The sequence below is a fragment of the Myiozetetes cayanensis genome, unplaced genomic scaffold, assembly GCF_022539395.1.
Source record: "Myiozetetes cayanensis isolate MyiCay16 unplaced genomic scaffold, myiCay2020 scf7, whole genome shotgun sequence".
NCBI lineage: Eukaryota > Metazoa > Chordata > Aves > Passeriformes > Tyrannidae > Myiozetetes > Myiozetetes cayanensis.
The window spans coordinates 35,464,596-35,485,821 of record NW_026087964.1 but is presented as its reverse complement, the minus strand read 5'-3'; the positions used below and the strand labels follow the sequence as shown (position 1 = coordinate 35,485,821).

The following is a 21,226-nucleotide window of genomic DNA, read 5'->3' as shown; positions in this document are numbered from 1 at the left end:
CCACAAAACAATGCCAAGAAATTACGCAAACTCACCTTTGATATAATGGTTTTCTGCTGCTCAGAAGTTAATATCTCCTTTACAAAGGGTTGACTGAGCATCTGGCATGCTTTGTTGCACAGCTCAAGAGAGCTCACATTTTGTCTTTCCTTTTAAATCCATAGCTCAGTGGCAACAACCACCTCAGACAACCAAGCCAAAGAAGGTGCGGCCCTCAGCCAGCCGATACGCTGCACTTTGTGACCAAGGACTAGACATCAAAGCAGCTTTCCAGCCGGAGGCAAATCCAGTCCACCTGACAATGCAACCTGGCCTGGTAGAGAGTGATGACCTGTAGATTCAACTGCCGCTTCCATCATTTTCTTTCAAAGCAGAAACACTGAAAGCCATTGCCATGACCAATGATACTCCTATGTCACTTTATGCAAGGGCAGACACCTTCAAGTACAAAAGATAAACAACAAACACAATAACCATGTATTCCTTATTCATTATACCAAATTAGAAGAATAGATAGATTATTAATAGGAATGTACACATTGCACAACAAATCACATTCACCGGTTCCTTAACCTACATTGCTTCATAACCCTTTTCATAGATGCCAAAATACATCAGAGAGACAGATTTTTCGGAAGAGAACACTATTGTTCATTACATGCTTCATAAGCAGTAAGTAAATGCTACCACAATCTTAATGGTGCAAGATGTTTTCTTCAAGGCCGTTAGATCACAAAGAAAATCAGAATGTCTGTTTATCGACAGTTCTAAAATGGCAACATGTTCTGACAGCTATAATGAACAAGTGCAATATTACAAGAATAAAACAGGAAGGGACAAGGAAGAGAAATGTAAGCAAATGCTGTATCTCTGCAAACTGCTTTCTATTCTACAGTGAAAAAAATATATTGCCTTCAACGCTGTTAGTATGGACATCAACACCCTAACTTTCAATTTGTTTGTGTTTTTCTTTTTTTGCTATCTAGGAGGGGGCTTACTTACAAACATACAGCAAAGGCAGTCTAAGCAGAAGTGACTTAACTTCTGCACAATAACAAAGAAGAGCTGACACGTACTAACAGTCTACTTCGGTTTACACATATCGGTTACTAGATGGGAAAAAAATGCTGACCGTAGGAACCACTGCAGTGGGTTACTGCAAGGGGTGGGAGGGGCACTGGGCAAGAGGTTGAAACTGTGGATTTCCCGAAGGTAGTCTGTAACCTCGTAACACTCCCATTCAAATATCTGAACTTCCAAGGTGAGCTGAAAATTAGGGAGTGTATGTTTGGGATGTTCGACTGTTTAAATCTTGTGTACTATGTATGAGGATTTTAGAAATGTACAGTAAGTGAAAAATGGGTTGAAACTGCAATACGAATTTAAGTGGCATGTATACATCAGAGGTGATAGGCTTGCAGATCTGAGGAAGTAGAAAATGAAGATAGACAAAAACTACATCAAATGTGCTCCTTTTTGTTTTTTCTTCTTAACATAGCATGTATCTCTGGTAGGTTTTATTTTTTCCTTCTCTTGACTGTAGGCAAATGACAGCTCTTTTAAGGGGTAGAGTCTGTGCACCATAGGTGAAAAGCCTGAAGGCTACTTTCAGAATGCAAGGCAAATCCTCATCAGTGTGGAGCCCCATTTAAGTCACACCTGACTAGGTAGTTTTAAATTAGAACAAAATGAATCTCAGTTGAAGGGGAGGGAGGGATGGAAGAATTACTAGGCCTGACAAGAAAAATGAGTGTTTTGATGGTACGAGCTACAATACTTTGCTAGGAAAGGAAAACACTGTATTCCTTATATGAAGCACATATATGGTATCTTTCATTATTTATAATAAAAGTATTGAAATCTTCTATCTCAGTTCATTTATTCAGAAGTCCTTAGGGATTTGTTTGGTTTGTTGTTTTTGTTTTTGTTTTTTTAATTTTGTAATTGTGTACACCATATATTGCATTACTGCTATACCTGTATTGCTTTGTAAGCACACAAAGTTTGTTTTGTTTTTTAGTGACTAATAAACTTAAGCACACAAGGTAGTACTATTTTGGTGCAGGATATGACCAGTAATGGGGATCGTTAATCTAGATTAACGTCATAGTTTGTCAGCTGAGAATAATTTGATTCTATTCTAGAAGTATGTCATATCTTTTGCCAAATTTTCCTCAACTGTGACATGCTAATTTACTTTTTTGTTTAGCTTCACTAGCATTATTTTGCCACCTTTTATTTGTATTTATAAAAAAATGTATAATCATTACTTTGGATTGTTGTGCTGATATAATGTGGGTTTAACATCAATAAATATTACACGAATAGAATTTTTTCCTCCTGGTAAAGACTAATAACTGTTTCAGTACAAGCATGCAAGTGTAAGATTTGGAGATTTTAAATGTTATGAATACATGAAATGTATGAGGTGAAATTAGAGCTCCATGCAGCATCTAAAAATGACTAGAATTTATCAGAGTATTCTGCTTGTGACCTGGAATCTTGTTTGAATAGAACAGAGGAACATGACTCATAAATTCTGTAAACTTTTGCCAGAGAGAAGTACTGGAAGACGCTTTTTTAAATAGGTTACAAAATATGCAGGTCTGTTTTGTATGTGTAGTAATTGCAATATGTCATCACTTGCAACTGATTTAAGTAAAGGGCATGGTCTGAACATCATTAAATCCATTTAAGAACATCCTGCTAACAAGGCAGTATCAAATTTTAAAAAAGAAAAAAAAAGGAAATTTGCTTGTAAAATCTTGACTATTAACTAGTTTCTCCTTCTTTCCTCTCTGTGAAGATATCAGGAAAGATTGCAAGATAATCCATCTTTTTCTTTTAGATTTACATTTCAAGTGTTGATCATTACAAACAGGATTATGTCAGCAATGAATTGAGTACTGACATTAATGATGATGCTGCAACTGAAGTCAGTGCAGTTCTGTCTGCTTACAGTACATTTGTCTTTGGCTGGGAGACTATAAAACTAAGACTGCTTTTGTGAGCTTGTTTAAGATGAGGTCATCATCACTTTTTGCCTCTGTATATACGTACAGACACACACTTAAGTAGTAAATCACATCTCTAAGCAGCAACGTTGTTTTTATGAAAACATTCAGCTGTGCTGTTACTTAGTTACTGGGACTGTTTGGGTTTACAAATTCAGAGATAGAAGTGTGGCATAAGCAAATGAAATACTTTTCAAGCCAAAAAGCTAAAATTCTTGGAAGCATCAAAGTGACTTTCAGAAGTTTAATCTTCTTCCACACATACCAAGATAGATAGTATGACCTGAGAGTGTATTTTGACATTTTATAGGACCAAGAAAAAAGAGCCTTGACTTTTTGCAAGACTTCCACTTTAGCTATGAGCAGACTTCACATTACTTAGGAAGCTGATCAGTTCAAGCATATTCATAGCAGTCAAAGACTCAATGCCACAACATTCAGGAAGATGACAGAAACCTCTATCAAGAGTACCAACAGCGAGGTGCAAAATTCCATATGCATGAAGGTTTTTCCAGCTGGGTGGCGTACCTTAACACACAGTGCCTTTATCCTGCAGCTTTAGGGCAACAGCAACAATTAGTTAACGCACACGGGTTTTTTTTCACCACAGCCAACTGGCAGTTGGGGATCAAAACCAGTCCAACTTGAAACCCCAGCCTACAAATAATTGTTTCTTTCTATAGCACCACTTTCAAAGTCTATTTTAATTCACTTAGGTTGTGTGCTAATAAATGTCTTGATTTCCCACATACGGTCAACTACATCCTTACCTCTGCAAGTAGCCCAAACAGATTTCATGTGTAAGTACTTCATGAGCTCAAATGACATGATACTGAGGGGATCAGCTGCATGCTCTGGCTGGATGACCCATCTGCCAAACCCATGCCGTGTAGTATGGATTAAATAACGCATGGACTACAAACACCTGCCTGGATTATGCACGTTGGCTAATTTAGTGCCTCACAATTCAGATGTACATGCAAGGGGTAGAATTTGCTGACATTTATCTCATTCTCCTGAAATGATTAAAAGAAACAGCCTTCCCTCTGCACAGATATTCTGTTTGAACAGAACTATGAGCACGTAAGACACATCAGGCAGATAGAAACAGTTCCTGCCCTAAGGAATTTACAATGTATTCCAGACAGCAAACAAAATTTTTTACTTGCCTTAAAGCTTGCAGCTCTAATTCAGAATTAAGCCACAGTTTGCATCCTTTTACAGAAGTGTGAATAAGACATAAAATAATCTTGTACTGCACTGCATCTGTAATAAAAATATGCTTGGAACATAATCAACTCAGGCTTAGAACAAAAAGCCAGGCTAGAAGCAGCAGTACAGAAAATGGAGATGAATGAACTTCAACACAACCAGGTAGGAGAATTTTTTTGCTTTATAAAACAGTTGCAGTGCAACAGGTAACCCTGGGGAAGGGTTAAGTCTTGTAACCACTGTCACTTTCTAGTTATGTAGTAGCATAAATGGTCCAGAAAGAGCTGAAGAACAAGAAAGATGAAAAAAATAACAACACATGGCCACTATACGGAACGGTGACATCATTTACAGAAGGAGTTCTACGAATCTCATCACACTGAATGGATTATGGTAGGACTTCTTCCCTATGTGTTTAACAACACAGTTTCAGGGAATCATCTTGTCAAGCTTTTTTGTTTCGGACAACTTCTGGCTGTCTGTACAAAACCACACTGCCAAGCACAGGACCTTTCTGAGCTGCCACAAAAGGTACTGAAAATACCTCATAAGATTTCCCATACAACAGGCAGCACACCTGTAGTCTATTGCATATTAAAGACTAGTGGATTTACCTGCAGTAAAAGTCTTAGTTTTTATAAACTGCATATTAACTTCAGCTGCACAGTCTGTACAGCCTCAGGTAATTTACTAATTTGTGTTTAGTAATGTATAGTAAATGAAAACCTAAAATCAAACATAGTTCTTTTATCAGCACAACTACCAGTAAATCCAAAGATCTTGAACTGTACATAAATGATGCCATTTCAAGTATGAACAGCAGCAACTCACAACAATTTCAGTTTGTAAAGTTCCAGATCCACTTTCCACTAGGATACAAAGTGCAATCACACAATGTAGATTTCAAAATCTAAAATAAGCTGTTAGGTGTTTCCCTCACAGTCCTGCATATGACAAGCATAATACAGTTTAAAATCTCAACAGAAGAATGAACATATTTTTAAATTAATTTAAAGCTTTTTCTGAGAAGCAAATCCATTAAACAGCCAACTTAATAAAAGCAGAATAAAGTTCTCATTTATCATTATTAGTGCTTTCTTGCAACATGTAAAAAGGGTTATTTAAAAAGAAACAGCTAATGCTAGTAACTGTTATTTTTTAAAAAAAATTAATTTCAGGTCACTCTATATAACATAAAAGAGGAGATGGAGCATCGTGGTGTTTACAATCACCAGTTTCAAGGATTAAGACGTTAGTGTTCTGTCTCTGCCAAGGCAACAGGCATCAAAGCCTAAGGTGAAGCAAAAACAACACAACACCTGAAGCGGGGGATGGGGGGGGAAAGCTGATGATGAGTTTGTCTGCACTTCCAGGTTCAGATTTGTCCTGACTGCTTTTGGCAAAGTCAAGCCAGAATTCAGGACTGAACCCCCAGGAAGCAAGGCTGAGCTGAATGTGGAAGTTGGGAAGCTGACATAGCAGAGCATTAATCAGCAGTTAGTACAGCAGAAATAGAGTTCCTAATTACAAAAGATAACACAGGAAGGGGAGCTCAAACAACCTGTCTTTTTTAGAGGCAAAACTAAGTACTTTGGCAATGCAAGCAGCTCTTCGTGGACAGCTTCAGCTGAACACACTAGCATAAATAATTTCTTATAAACAAAACCCACCTCACATATTAAGTAGTATATTTGGTTCTCCCCAAAGTGGAAAGAAACCACCTTAATAAATCAATGAAAGACACAGGCACATGGTAAGCTTTACTGGAAGCCAGATAATACAGCGTTAGGAAGAAAGACACCATGGTGTTAATAGAAATAAAGACTGCACAGAAAACTTAGTAAAACATGTAGTAAATTAACCTCGCTCATCTAATATTGACAGATCGATTGAATACAGCTTCACTGCACAGCAGAAAGCTCAGCATCAGCTCCGTGCTGGAGCCTCGAAAATTATGGTGAACTATAAAATTACAGGTGCTCTCAGTTCTATATATGACTTCCAACAACAGAGCTATAAGAGCCTGCAGAGAATAGATGCAGTTCCAGTTGACTGCAGGCAGACACATCTCACCATCAAAAATCATACATGCACACTAAATGGCATCTATACAAAACACATGACATTACTACATTGCTTCTTTTCTCTGAAGTTGCAGGAGCTCTTCAGTAGAAATCTACCAGCCATCTGAAAAAAAAAAAAAAAATAGGACAAAAGAGCAGATTGAGAGGTGCAGAATCAAAACATTGCAACTTAGAGCTTTTAAAAGGTCATCAACATACAGGTGAAAATCTTTTTACAGTACAGCCTCCAACACACAGCTGCAAGATGTACCTCTAGTGCATTTAGCACTAGAAATACAGAGATGGGAGATCTGCAAATTAGAATTCACAAAACATCAAACTGCTTCACCACCACGCTTCAGCAATACCATCCATATAATCAGCTTGCAGTTATTCCCAAACAAACTGTTCAAAATCACGCAGCAATTTCAAACCCATCAGCACACTGAGCATGCAAGGGCACCTCAGCACCATCAGCCAACAGCCTGGGGAATGGTGAGTAGCATCCACACAACTCCATTTGCTCAGTGCCATCTGCCCCCACATTCCCACTGACACTGCCCTAATGTGTGTAATCACACCACTGGTGGCTTTTGCTTCGATGCTGTCTCAAGGTGTCTGACATCATTATACCCAAACTGGAAATTTTTTTATATACAATATAATTAAAAAAAACCAAAAAACACAAAAAACACAACAACAACCCAACAAAAACCCCACAGATCTTAATAGAGATCAGCTATTAATATGAAAAATGAAAACATACAATACTAGTCATACTGATCTAAAGATGTCTGTCAAGGTACAAGTAGTATTTGTTACTAACTTAACAGACATATTGACAGCAAAAGAGCCTTCAGCATGTGATCTGAAACTGAACTTGTGCATGAAAATCAAATGTAATTTGGGGCTTCAGCAGAGTTCTTACTTCTTCAGGCATTAAGCACATCTGATGACTTCTCTCCACCACTACACTTGCCCTGTCTTTTCAAACACTGATTGACTGAATTAAGTGGGTGCACCTGGTCTTGAAGAGTACAGTTTTCATTTGCTTTACTTAAATGAACTACATTATGCTTCCAGGAAAAAAAGGTTACATAATTGCAACAGAAAATATACATTCCAGTGCCATGCAGTGCAAGCTCTCATACTACACAACATATCAAAGTAGGAAAATCTGTCTTACAGCAATAAATAATCATTGCAATGTATGTTTTAACCGTGGATAATAATGTAACAAAGACATTTTGAATGCTGGTATTTACGATATCCACTTTCTATCCAAATTTCACTGATCTCAATATTGAAATAATTTCCATCTTTAAAAGTCATGCCTTCCATCCCCAAACAGCTCAGGACAGAGGGAACTGGATTTTACAAAACTAGTAACAGCAATGCCAGCCATCCAGTTTGCATCTACACAGGCAACCACACTTCCCTGCATCCATATAGATTTACCTACCAAGTCATTACCGATACAGTAATGCCTTAGGATAGAGTGCCCTCAGGAGGCCACAGTGAAATCTCTCCGTGGGATACAACACTAACATAGCACACACTAACTCAGCCAACTTTATATACTTCTGTCACCATAAAGTCTGCAAATGCTGTTCCCCACAATAGCTCTTCCTTTCAGCTGCAATGTTTAAAAAAAAAAGCAAAACCACTCGTGAACATTTTATGTGTCCTGTTAGAAACTTCTACTGAGGACAATCATAGAATCACAGATGGTCTGGGTTGGAAGGAACCCTAAAGATCACCTAGTTCCAATCCCCCTGCCACGAGCAGGGACACCTCCCACTAGATCAGGTTGCTCAGAGCCCCATACAGGCCATCAATTGCAATACAAGCCCCAAGAGCAAGAAAAGACTGTTTGTGTCAGACAGTGAGTTCCCTACAACAAGTTCTAAGCTACAAACATATTTCTTTAGAGAGAAAAAAAAGTAAGGCTCCAGTGACCTACCTAGGAGAAAAGATGAACAAAAGTAGTCCATCATCTTCCCAAACACTGGAAAAATGCAGAGAAGACATACAAAACAATTAACTTTCTAGGTCTACAATGTGCTTCAACTAAATACCAGAAAATGCAAATCACATTACCTGTAATATGTAAACTGAATCGAACACCAAGGCAACAGAACAGTTTTGGTTTTCTAACTTGGCAGTGATGAGGCAGGTCACATAAATTACTAAATACTGCAATACCAAACCTTCTTTTAGTAAGGATATCCTCTCTGTAGCAGGAACCCATCTGAGTTAAAAACCCAAAGCAATAATTATGGGTGAGTCCAGAAGGAGGTTGCTGTGTAACAGGACTGCATGGTGAAACAAATGAGAGCTGCAAAAGTAACCACCCTCAAAACATGCCTTGGTGGTCTCTCTAGAAATTCGTGGAGGGGGAGAAAGGCCATGTAGGGACCAGTGATATGGGATGGGGCAGGAGAAAAGATCAGGAATAAAACATAGTCTGGAAGTCAAAGACCAGACCTGGACTGCAGCCTTCTTTTAAATGCTCCCAAAGCTAGATGGTAAAGCTTCAATGCATGCCTGAAAAAAGTTGTAGGAAGAGGAGTACAGATTCTTCAGGAACTGCAGAGACATGGAGTAGTGGGAATCTGTAAAATACTTTATTCTTAAATAAAAACAAACAAACAAACAAACAATCAAACCAAAAACCCAAAAACCAACCACAAAAACCAAACCAACCAAACAAAAAACAAAACAGGAAGGTGCTGTTACTTAAAACATTATTGGAGAGTTTTAAGCAAGGTATCAGGTGACAAAACATCAGATGAATAAGAGCACATGCTCTCACTTCCACTGGGAATGGAATCATCTGTATGCCTAATAAGTCTGAAGTTTTCAAAATTCAATTGAGAAACCACTCTCTAGCACAGTCTGACTTGAGAACATCCATATGTAAAAAACCCCAAAACATTTACATATAGCTTGGCATGGATTTTAGCAGCACAAGACATAAAGCCTGAATGTCTGTTTTTAATCAAGGTCATAGCAGGCATACCAGAAATACGATGGAAGTAAGACAAAAAAGCAAGATATTGATACAAAATATATAGGAGACCCATAAAACTAAATACCAATATATTAGCTCACCAAATCAAATATGCATTGAATACCCAGAGCTACTAAGGTAAGCTCTGTTGTTAGATAATATTATTACCCTCACAATTAAGATGGTGGCAGTAGCTATGACATTTAAGGAGTAAAGGGCCAGCAATGAAACTATAATGATGCACAGCAATAATGATTAGCTTGGATAAATGTCACATTGAAGAGATCAAAATCAATTTCTTAATATACTCTTTTCCATGTACCTGATTGGGACCACCCAACTCTGGCTGTGGTCCCCAGGACCATACAAGGCCTGAGCCAAAAGACTGGCTTTGTAGTGGTTACTTTTATTTTTGCAAGTCTATTGACTAAGTTTATTAATAAAGACAGCAGTCCACTACTACTGCCATAAAAAGACTTCCATAAAAAAAGAAGCAACATATAACAAGAAAGTACGTTAAAATGAAACCAAAAAGAAAAGTCAACAAACTTAAGATTCAATGCTTGATGACAACACTAAGATTGTATGTACTGAACTTCAGTATGATGATTTTAAATACACACATCAAATTAAACTTATTTTAGTGGGGAGAAGGAAGCTAGCATGTGCTCAAAGGTACTAGAATTTGAACACCAACCTTTGTAAAACCAGCAGTCTAGCTTTATCAGTCAAACAATCTGTCACTGAATGTAAAATTTACAGGCAGATTGGAGTGTAGAGGAATAATGGGCAAAAGTGCATTCACGCTGACCAGTACCTTAGGAACAGGAACCACACCTGAATAAGGCAAGCAGATGATCAAAATAAAAAGTGAAGTGCTCAGAGAAGGGAAGGCCACAGAGAAAAAAAATCTCCAAACTCTGAACAAAATCCTAAATCAGTTTTTGGTACCATGCAGGAACCTGAGCAGAACTCCTATGCAACTTGTTGCAACAAGGCAACCAGTTGAAGATTTTACTCCTCAGAGCAAAACATCAAAAGAGATTACAGAGGAAAGAGTGACAAACAGGGGAAGCTGGGGGCTATCCCTCCCCAGTTCTAACAGGAATCAAGTGATCACTGTGAAACTTTGGGTTTAAACTGCCTCATTAACAAGTGACTGAAAGCCGGCAAAAGTGACAACAAGCTTTTGGGAGTTTAGGGGATGGAAGGGCCATTTGCTTTTTAAGACGTTCCAGAGGCATCAGGGAAGTACAGACTAATTATATTTTTCTGGGCATAGCAAAGTACCAGAAATCATTCTAAAGCCACAGACAACAGTTGCATTTGCAAAGGAAAGCCATGTTTGATAAACATTTTAGAGTTCTCCTAAGGACTTAAAAGAGATGAGAGTATGGAGATCTAATAATACTGCATGCTTGAAATTCTAAAAGGCATCTGACACATGCCCTTGCCAAAAACTATTAAAGAAGTTGTCATATCAGTACATTGTTTACAGATAGAAGAGAAAGGGTATGAATCAGCAGTTGTTCTTTCCTAAGGACACAGACTGCCAAAAGAATACCACAAGCAACCAGTTGGGGCAGGCAACGTACAACCTATTCTTAAGGTTCTGAGACAACTGTTTCTGAAGCCCACAGTGTATTCCAGTAACACTAAATTACTCAAAGTAACAAAGGGATTAAGGAATTAAAAAACTGCTGAACCATTTCACTGACGAAATAGGTGTTAAAACCAGCAGACTAAACTCGTAGATATTTGAGAACAATTAACACTGGGAAAAATACCAAAAAATCAGACATATATATATATTTACATATGGAAATGTACTCCAAGTTGTTCATTAATTATTCAGAATTAAGTTATTGTTCTGAAAACATAAGTGCAAAGGTTAGGAAAAAGCAAAACAATTAGGCATTATTTTTGGAAGCCATATAAAACAAAAACACGAAACTTCTTTTTTTTTAAGATAAATCCACAGTGAATACTGTGAGCAGTTCTACCTGTTGCTACCTCCTTGAGAAACTGAAAAAGTAAAGCAAAGCTCAAAAAAAGACAATGTAAGGTACAAAAGAGCTTACCAGCAACAAGCAATTAAAAGAAATATGACTCTTCAGTATGAAACAGAAACAACTGAGGCAGGCAGGATAAGACAGAAGTCCAAAAATTCAAAAGCAACACAGCGCACAACAGGGTTGTTTTCATGTCTGCAGGCCTCAACCAGAGCTACCAAATGGTGGGTTGAAACATATCAATCACAAATCGTTGGTGGTACAAGAGTCTTCTAAGGAGACATACACCTGATCTACACATTCCCTGCTTCCACCATCTGACATCACATCAGACTAAACAGAACCAGGATTACTGTTTTCAGTTCTAATTTATCAGTTTGAAGAAAAGGGAAAAAAATCTTTTAAAAATATGATCTAAGGCTACCAACACTCCAGTCTGGTCCTATGGCAACTGCAATAATAAAAACATAGTATGTATTACAACATTTTAAAAAAAATTACTTAGCGACATGCTGCAGATTCTTCTAAAAGTGTTATTCCAGGTTTTAATCACTAATGTAAACTAAAAATGGCATTTCTAATAACTTATTTAACAGCTATCTTACCTAGAAAAAAAAAAAAAGTAATAATTAGGGTCAGAACTCACTAATAGGTAATTATATGTAGTCACTTAAGTTTGGCTTTTGGTCAAGATATGTCACACGGCCTTCATCTGTAAAATACCAAGAACAGGTATGGGCAGCAGCCAAGTCACTGACATATTACTACTTGACTAATAAAAATGGACCAGCTGTCCTTCCTCACCTTCAGTGCCCTTGGAAAAAATTCTCTGGCCAATTCCTTCTATCAGAAAGAAAACTAATTAGCAATTATATTGTTGGGGCAAAGACATATACAACACATAACTTTTCACAGCCAATAACACCACCTCTACAAAGGGATAACAGGAAGGACTCCTGAAAGGATTACCTTTAGTGATATTAGATAGTCCAGAGTGAGTACACAAATGTAAGGTAAAATCTATGCAGGTATTCTTCCCAAGAATGAGAAGGCAGTGGAAGAAGGATTAAAAAAAGGTTTATTTCAGATGCAAGGACCACTTTATAACAAAGGCCCTCTCAGGACCTCTTTATCCTCTCTGTCTCTCCCCGGCCTTCCCAAGGCCCCTATGCCAGTCTCTTAGGGCTATCTCTCTCCTCTCACATATCAGAGAGAGAGGCTAAGAACTTCTCTTGCTATGAGGGGTGTGTGGAGGGGAAGCATTGAAACTGCCTTTGAGAAAGAGTTACCTTTTAGGTAGAAAGCCTTCCTTAGTGAAAACTGTCTCCTCCTTACAAAATATTCTGGGCAGAAAGGGTATTCTATCCTCACAACAACCAACTGTAAAATTTCCTCAACATACAACCATCTCTTGTGATATTTCTTAATACATACATATTTCATTTCATAATATATACAAGAAGCTTGAACATGCACTGTTTTCTGGCACAAAGACAAAATTTCTCAGCTGCACAAATGAAGAAAATCTCCAGCTTTAAAGACTCAAAGTTATCATCAGCGAGATCTCTTCTTTCTGTACTTTAGTTTTTGCCAAGAAGGGAAGAAATTTCAAAAGTTGAATCTACGTCTGGATCATGATGCAATGAACACTGGAGCTAAGAAGTGAAGATCCTAAACCACATTCATAGTTTTCTTCAGAGATAATAAAAACATCCATCATCAAAAATTACTTGATCTCCACAGAAAAGCCCGAGGTCAAACATTTGGTAAGTTTTCAGCAAGACAGGAATACTCAGGATCATTTAAAGCTGAATAATTACTCTGCTTCAGAAGTTGTTTTGAATAAAATCAATGGTGATTTTATTGACTATACATACATATTAAGGAGCATCAACTTAACAGCTGAACTCAGTGTTCAAGATACAGAGGAAAGCACTTTGACTTCACGCTCTGGAAGTGATCGTGTTTCCTAAACACCTACTGAGTCATTCAAAAGTCTTTTATGCAACAAGGTCTGTGCAGCTCAAACGCAGAATATCACAGGATTAGCAACTCCAATGACCAACCAACAGTCCTTCAGTGTGTACACATAAGTGCTACTGTATTAAATGAGTGCTGTACATACATTCAAAAATGGAACTGAGTAGGTTTTGTCTTCATAAAAACACACTGCATATAATTAGATCTCCTAAAGGCAATTCAGGTATGCTGAAGATCTAGAGGCTCCTAGCTTTGTAGTAGTGTTAGCTACAAACAAACAAAGCCTGAAGGAAACCCCTCACTACTTTGTAGGGAATAACTGATAAGAATGCAAAACTATGCAGTTTGCAATCTTTGCCCTACATGAAAAACTTGATGCAATCATACTTGCCACACAATAAACATACCTCTGCACTTTATTAACCTCTGTGTAAGATGATAATTCCAATAAAAGCTCTACTCTATCCCAAATGAGATAGCAAGATTTTATAAAAAAACTGTTTTAAAAACATATCAGGTTTTTTTTTTCATGTTATTGCAGTTATCACCATATCAAAAGCAGATCTTTTTCAAATTGTTTCATACACAGACTTCATAATACCAAATGGACTTTCAGGTAGCTAAACGTACACGTTGCACTTCACTGCTGCTGAGTTTCTCCTCTGACTAGGTAAGTCCAAGTCAATTACATACATCAATCTTCAAACAATTTTCAACCCTCTCCCTTTAATCGGTATGTATTTATATATTACCACCATGACATTGAAGTAGGCATTTATTCAAGGTAGTACTTAAGTCATAAGCTGCAAGCCTCCGTCTACAACTAGAACACTCCCTGTAACATATGGGGATTCTAGAAGAAAGACAACAGCTTGTGCAACTTCATGAGGCTCTCCAAATCTTCCAAGGAGAATTGCTTTCTTCAGCTGATCTTCTTCCAAATGAGCGGTCATCTCTGTGTGAATAAAGCCTAAGAGAGGAGATATTTGAAGAGTTACCTCACCTATGACTATATTTATCTAGTATATTTTCCACTGAATCCTACAAAGTGAAATCTATTACCAGGATTTGTCACCAGCTACCGTTCTTAAAAGTCTCCAAAATAGTCCACATCATTTTACAGCCAAGACCAATTTTTTGTCTAACCAATAAAATGTCTTCCAGTTTTGGAAGCACTGATGTAATAATCCAAACGCAGAGATCTATAGAAATCCATTTTAAAAAAAGGTAACTAAAATTGGGTCCCAAAACCATATTTAGTATCACTTTTCTGAAAGACAAAACACACTCATTTCACCAAAATATTCTCCATTAAAACAAGCACAAAACCTCTGGCAAGAAACCCTCTCAGCTTGCAAGAGTTTTCATTGTATATTAGAGCTTATGACAGCACTTGCATAATTTCTATCATAGCACTCATTTGAAGACTGTTTCTTGACATCTTCAAAGGATATTTTGTTTCAATTTTACGTTATCTGAGATTTGGTTTTCCCACTGCTGCACAACTCTTCACATAAGCTGCAGCTTCATCAAGAGCTGATCTTACCTGCTTTCTAGATGCCACCAAGCAGGGAAAGTCTCCCTTTTGCTTTCTACTGTAAAACTCTGCCCCTTATGATGGCTTCGGACCCTTCAATGAGCTGCTCAACTCACTGAAGAATTTTTCCTGCCTAGTTCACAATCTGAACTGGTTCATGTAGAAGTCTGAAAAGCATCAGAGGCACCACAAAGTGAGCAGCAATGTACATAGTTATGAGTGTAAGAAGTCAGAAAATAGAGAAGGGATTTTTCCTTAATGCTGGTGGTTTGCTTGAGCTGGATTATCTTATGGAATCACAGCCTTGTCCTCACAGAACTAAGTTTTCAGACTACCTCCTTTTACTACAGGGAGACAGGGATGCTTTTATACAGCTTCTCTTGATCTGTCACGTTTCTCTAATAACAAGTAAGCATTCTCTAGAAGGAGACAGGGGTAGCTGTCGGTCTATAATTAGCTCTAATCCTTACATCTGCAAGGACAGCAAGTTTTGAAGGAGTAACAAGGAAAAGACAATTATTATATAACAGCGGATAGATGAACAGATAGACTCACTCTTCCAAGTTTCTCAGTGTTCCATTAAAAGACTGAAGGTTTTCTAAAAGAATGTATTATACTTTAAACCAAAGAAAAAAAGAAGATATTAAAAACACTTACTTACAAAGTTGAAGAAGATAATACCAATTTGTCTTAAGTTGCTTTCAGAGTACCCACAGTCTTGATGAATTTTGGCAGTCAAGGATGCAGGAATTTCTCAAAAACTCACCTGGAGCAACAACGTTGACTCGAATTTGCTTTTTTGCTACTTCTTTAGCAAGAGAGCGTGAAAATCCAACTAATCCTGCTTTGGTAGCACTATACACACTTTGACCAGCGTTGCCTTTAAGTCCTACAATACTTCCTAAAATAAAGAAACATCAAAGAGAAGATTAAATGGATAACTTGAAACCTTGTACTAGCTTTATCATTTTAGTTTTAAATTTGGAATGAAAAATGAGATTACAAGAAAAAGAGTCAAATATATATTACTGTATGCACTTTATATCCTGCCCCTGGCATAAGCAAATCCCCAAATTATCTGTGATTTTTGCGCAATTCACATATCTATGTTGACCAACTGGCACCAGGAGAGTAAAATGACGAGTTTGTAAAAAAATTATCTTTACACAGATTTAAGTCATTGATTATTAAGAAAGAGACAAGAAGAGAAAAGAAAGAGAATGAAGATGAAAGAAAGGGAAGGGGAGGGGAGATAAAGAAAAGATAAAGAAACCGACTGTATCTATCTATCCTTAGTTAATAACTAGCACCTAGTATATGTAGATACTGAAAGAACTGATAAAGAATAGCAAAATTCTTTTTTCAACAAAATCTAAACTCTGAGGTGTTTATTACTGAAACAAGCCAGGTTTATATTTACAGGTTGCTGAGACTACACAACAGAATGAGCTTTCATAAAGAAATACTAAATATAGAATGTCTAAATACAAAGAAAATTAAACATGTTACACCTACTAAACCTTTCCAGAAGATTAGTACACAGAATTCCATTGGCTTAGACAAGCAACTTACCTATATTGACAATAGCACCTCCCTGTTGTTGAATCATGACTTTTACAGCAGCTTTGCACGTCAACATTGTTCCCAAAAGGTTAGTGTGAATCTGGGCTATCATATCTTCAGTCTTGGTTCTCAGTAACAAACCATCCCTGACAAACAAACCCAAAAGAACTCACTGAACAACCCCATTGCTCATGCTTGCTTGTATTAAAACATGACTGGAGAATGGAATGTTAATGGGGGTGCATGTGGTTCTCTACATTCTAGCATTCAAAATGAAGACACTGCAAGCACAACGCACAGCAAGAAAAACATTTAGCCACGCTTCTGGCAACGAGGCCTCTTTTGCAGCATATCAAACATTGTTTGGGAGCATTTTGGGCGAAGTGGAAGAAAGAAGAGGGGGAAGGAACTCAAACTCAGGATGCAGAAACCACAGTGAAAGCTGTGTCATGTCCCTTCCAACTCAGAATCTTCTGTGATTCTGTAATCTGTTAGCATTTTACTGCCACCAGGAACAAAATACTGGTGAGCAATTAATACTATTTTCAGATGCACTCATTAACAACACTCTTACTGAATGCAAGGGCCCACAGCACCTTACAGTGAGATGCCTTCATATAATCACATATAATCTCGTAACAAATAACTAACCTGTTGATCCCAGCTGCATTAACCAAGTAGTTAATAGGACCTAAATTCCTCTGCATCTCCTCAAAAGTCTTTTGGACTTCTTGTTCGTTGGATACATCACAGCTAAGTGCCAGGTGTCCTGCTGTGTTGAAATAAAGGCATGCTATCATAACAGTAAAAGCTCGTATATCATTCATAAACCTTCCTCAGAATTTATCAACTCAATTTCAAAACAGACATTGAACTAGTTATAACTTAAGGAACCCATTTATCTCCAGTGAATTAAATAAAGACAATTTTCAAGTATTTTATTGATTAGTTATGTGAGGATTCCTTGGTTTATATTTTTTGCCTTTTAAAATCAGAAGTTCAGCATGAGCAGACCAGTCTCAGTTCTGGCTTGTTCAGGAGCCAAGGATGACTCAATTCACACTACCTCCCTGCTGAGGCCTCAAATAATTTCTTTTATCTTAAAATTTGTATCTTGTGGACAGAATAGGTAACATGCTTACTTTCTCAACAAATATTGTAAAAACAAAATTGTACTGACATAGCATTTCTTCTAAATTTCTTGACCTTTATTTTCATTTTTATCTAGTTGAACAATGAGGTTTCTTTGTGGACTTTTTGAGTTACCTACTTTTATGAGTTACCTAAGCACGGGACAGTGAAGAGATACCTGCAAGCAGCATACATACCACCAAGATCACGTGCAGTGGTTTGGGCTACTTCCAGATTTCTAGCAATGATGGCCAGGTGGCAGCCCTTCTGTGCCAGGAGTTCTGCAACAGCTTTGCCTATTCCTCGGGATCCCCCAAAAATGGCGCAAACCTTGCCCATCTTAAAAAAGAATTCACAAATTGCAAATAAACCATGAATTTCATGTCCAATATGGCAAGAGAATAACCAGTGTTCTTGTCAACATCAGCAGCCTTTACCAGTTTAGTAGCATTTTGTAAAAATAGGTTATAGAATTAGTGATTTATTATTTTATTCACCAAAAAATAAACATTTAAACTAAATTAGACACCACTTCTAAAAACAGCAGTTAATTCTTAATGATTTATGAACTAGTAAAAAGTTATGCATGTAACCTAGCATTCCAATACTAGAGTTATGATAGAGTTCTATTCAACAGGTAAAATATGTGATTTATGTATCTAAAGATGATAAAGTATTGTTCATCTGCGTATTTGAAGCTGATGTACTAGTTGCAATTATACTGCTCTCATAATCACTATTTTTGTGCTAAAGTCATTCAGCCTCAAGGTCTCACTCCAGCCAAAGTACCTGTGTTGGACAGCACCAACGTTACTGAGCACGATTTGAAGCTATTGTGTTTACACTGGTTTAATACTGTCACACTACATAACACTATATTTTACCACTATCCTTGGGGTTTTTTTGTTTCTGCTTTTGAAGGGAAAAAAAAAGGTTTTAAAATGTGACGTGCTTCTGAAGCAGCAAGCTTTGATATTTAGGAAGGAGTATAAGAAGAAACTACTTCTGTAGAATTATCTTTTATTCTGCAAGCTCTAGAAACCAATCAGCTGTTTTGGGATTTCCTAAGGAGCCAGAGGCAAAATCCAAGTAATGAATTTTTTTTCCATACATTTGAATAAATCCTTTTTGAACCCAATTATACCTTGTCTCCATAACATCCTGAGGCAATGAGTTTCATTATTTGTGGGAAAGTACTTCCTTTTGTTCTTAATTTGCTTTCTGATTAGATAATACTATGCATTTCTCCTCATATCTTCCCTTTTCCGTTTCACCCTCCACCTGTATCCTCCTTCAGGCCTGTTCAGTTTCTCTTAAACATATGGAAGCCATTTGGTACCTTACTAAAGACTATTCAAGCTCTTAGACCTTGGCTTACTGAGGTCGATTAACTCCTTTGGATGTGTGAGCACCAGAACAGCACACAGTACTAAGCACATGAGGCTACCATCAACTCAGACAACGGCATGATGATTTTGGTCTTCTGTGACAGCGCCCGAAAGAGCAGATGGTCCGTCCTTTTCAAAGGACAAACAAGTACAAAGTATGCACAAGTGCTTGAAACCAACCCATGCACCTCCTTTCACTGGCAAGTTGAAATCAGCTACGTGGTGCAGGAACAGGATTAAATATTTGTATCTCAGGTAGTGGCCCTGAGAACACATACAAAACGGTGCCCTCCATGAAAACAATTCCTTCCTGATAAAAACGGGCACCACTGCCTTGCCAGAACAACTGTTGTTCAGGGCAGTCTTCAATAGGTAGCTACACAGCAAGAGATGAATCAAGAGGTCTTACACCCCAGTAACTACAGCTCTCACTGTCTTAGAGACTAAGGGCACAAAACCCCACCCCATATTCTGCTGACAGATTCTTTTTGTTAGAAACAAAGTCTCCGTCTACCTTTTCCAGCATGACTGATCTCTTCTTTTACAGAATTACCAAAATGACTCTTGGAAGTTCTTGCCTACTTGTTGCAGCAATGTTGTGCTAGGATTTCCTCCTTCACATTTTGTTCTTACTCGTACTGAGCATATCTACTCTCCTATTTTTATTTGAAATGTGGAACAATACAGAATGAGGAGAGATCTCAGGAAGTCATCCTGTGAAACTCCTCCACCCCTAAGCATTATAAATGAATCATCTTACACTCTTTATAAGTGCATTCAGATCTATATGTATTTTCCAAATAATTCTGAACATGCTTAGCTACACAGGACCCAAAAGATCTACCTGTGAGGAGAGGATTTTAAAAAAATAAATCGCTCTACCCTTCTCGTCCTCTCTGAGAACTGAAAAATTGTTAGTGACTCTGGCAATCCCATTCTCAGAACAGGGAAAGCACCTTGGGCACTGGCCAGGCATTCACAGGGTGGGCATAAGGCCTACCTCACACACAGCAATGTACAACTCGTGTTTTAGCACACTAAAGCCATACAGTTTCCTTGGAGTTGTGACTTGGGGAAAAAAAACCCCACTGTTCCCTGGACAGGTAACAGAAGGGAAAACCAGGTATGTTTGGAGCAACAGGCACACACAGGCGCCTGAATCGCCTTTGCCCTCTACGGTCCTGCCCTTCTTTCACAACCAGCTCTTAAACCCGTGGCCCCGGGGCTCCAATGGCGCCACCGCCCCACGGCTGCCGAGCCCACGGGAGGCACCTTTAAAACAAGGGGAGTGGGGTTTCCGCAGTCAGCCCAGCCGAGCCCAGCCCAGCTCCGCGCTCGCCCCGGAGCCGCCCTCCCTGTTTTTCCTCCCTCCCTCGCTGCCGGAGGCGCGCTGGAGCTCGGCTCCCGCTCCCGGCCGGGCCGTCGTGCTGCAGGTGGAGCCCGCGGCACGGGCAGCGGCGCTGGGACCCGCCAGGGCCGCGCGGCGGCGGCGGCGCCACGGTGGCTGCGCGGCCGCAGGAGAGGGACGGGAGCGCGTCCCGTGTGTGCTCCGGTTACCTCCCGGCTGCTGGGCAGCTGGCGGCTCGCTTCCCTGGGGGAGGGTCCTTTCCTCTCCAAGGAGGCCGGCCCGGCTCCGAGCCGAGCGCGGGCGTCACGGGATGGCGGCTGACGTCACCCGCAGTCGGCTTGGGCCGCCGCCGCCGGTCCCGGCCGGGGCGGAGGGGCCGGTCCCGGCGGGAGCGGGGCCGGGGCTGAGGGGCCGGGGCAGCTCCCTCGGTAGCGCCGCAGCTCCCCCGGCTGTGCGGCGGGAGGGGCGCCCGCCCCGGCAGCCCCAGGGCTGGAGTCGGCCCTGCACGCACCTCCCTTCTGCCCTGCGCTCGCACACGGGGAAGCCCTTCTGCTTTCATCTTAACACTTGCCGGTTTTAAACTCCATTTTACATGCGGGTATCCAGGCAGCGTCCGTCTTAGGCACTGGTACGCTTTGCCTGTACTCGTTGCCAGAATTTACGTGGGGCACGAAGGAGCCGCCACGCACTGATCTGGGCCTCTAAAAGCACGAAACACAAATCGGAGCATAACGTCACAAAACAGGGGCCACTGTAACTGAGGTCCTCACTACCAGCTATTTCAAATTCCTCTTGGGTTTGGATCTGAGGCAAGATTTACCGAGGAACTTGGTGCCTGAATCTGTGGCATCTTACATTTCTGCCGCGAGTCACACATGAAAGAGCAGTGCTGCTCAAATGTCCAGCAGCATTTGCATACTGTTGCCTATGCTGCTTGTGAAAGCATACCACATTACATGGTTTTT

General features: G+C 39.3%; 2 protein-coding genes across 10 annotated transcripts in view; one reads left to right on the top strand and one right to left on the bottom strand.

The window, feature by feature from the left end:
• PALLD (palladin, cytoskeletal associated protein) overlaps positions 1-2,330 on the top strand; it is a 200,840-nt gene extending 198,510 nt beyond the window's left edge. For all 8 annotated transcript variants that reach the window (XM_050338271.1, XM_050338272.1, XM_050338268.1 and 5 more), the window contains one exon: positions 165-2,330. In XM_050338271.1, the coding sequence (XP_050194228.1) occupies positions 165-337 (173 nt within the window). In that variant the 3' untranslated portion in view covers positions 338-2,330. The remainder of the gene's footprint in view (positions 1-164) is intronic.
• Positions 2,331-13,147: 10,817 nt separating this feature from the next.
• On the bottom strand, positions 13,148-20,590 carry CBR4 (carbonyl reductase 4). 2 transcript variants are annotated; one of them, XM_050338321.1, is made up of 6 exons: positions 20,471-20,590; positions 17,723-17,864; positions 17,046-17,166; positions 16,404-16,540; positions 15,598-15,732; positions 13,148-14,264 (listed from the first exon to the last, which is right to left on the bottom strand). In XM_050338321.1, the coding sequence occupies exons 2-6, from the start codon at positions 17,862-17,864 to the stop codon at positions 14,086-14,088; spliced, it is 714 nt and encodes a 237-aa protein (XP_050194278.1). In that variant the 5' UTR covers positions 20,471-20,590; the 3' UTR covers positions 13,148-14,085. The 2 variants fall into 2 exon arrangements, with proteins under 2 accessions (XP_050194278.1, XP_050194279.1); XM_050338322.1 differs by having other exon boundaries at positions 17,046-17,163.
• Between the last annotated feature and the right edge of the window lie 636 nt (positions 20,591-21,226).

Coding starts and splice junctions, on each gene's coding strand:
- CBR4 (XM_050338321.1), bottom strand. CDS start 17,864: ATGGGCAAGGTTTGCGCCATTTTTGGGGGATCCCGAGGAATAGGCAAA. Junction 16,541..17,045: donor AATGCAGCTGGGATCAACAG/GTTAGTTATTTG, acceptor TTTGTTTGTCAG/GGATGGTTTGTTACTGAGAA. Junction 14,265..15,597: donor AGTCAACGTTGTTGCTCCAG/GTGAGTTTTTGA, acceptor CTCCTCTCTTAG/GCTTTATTCACACAGAGATG.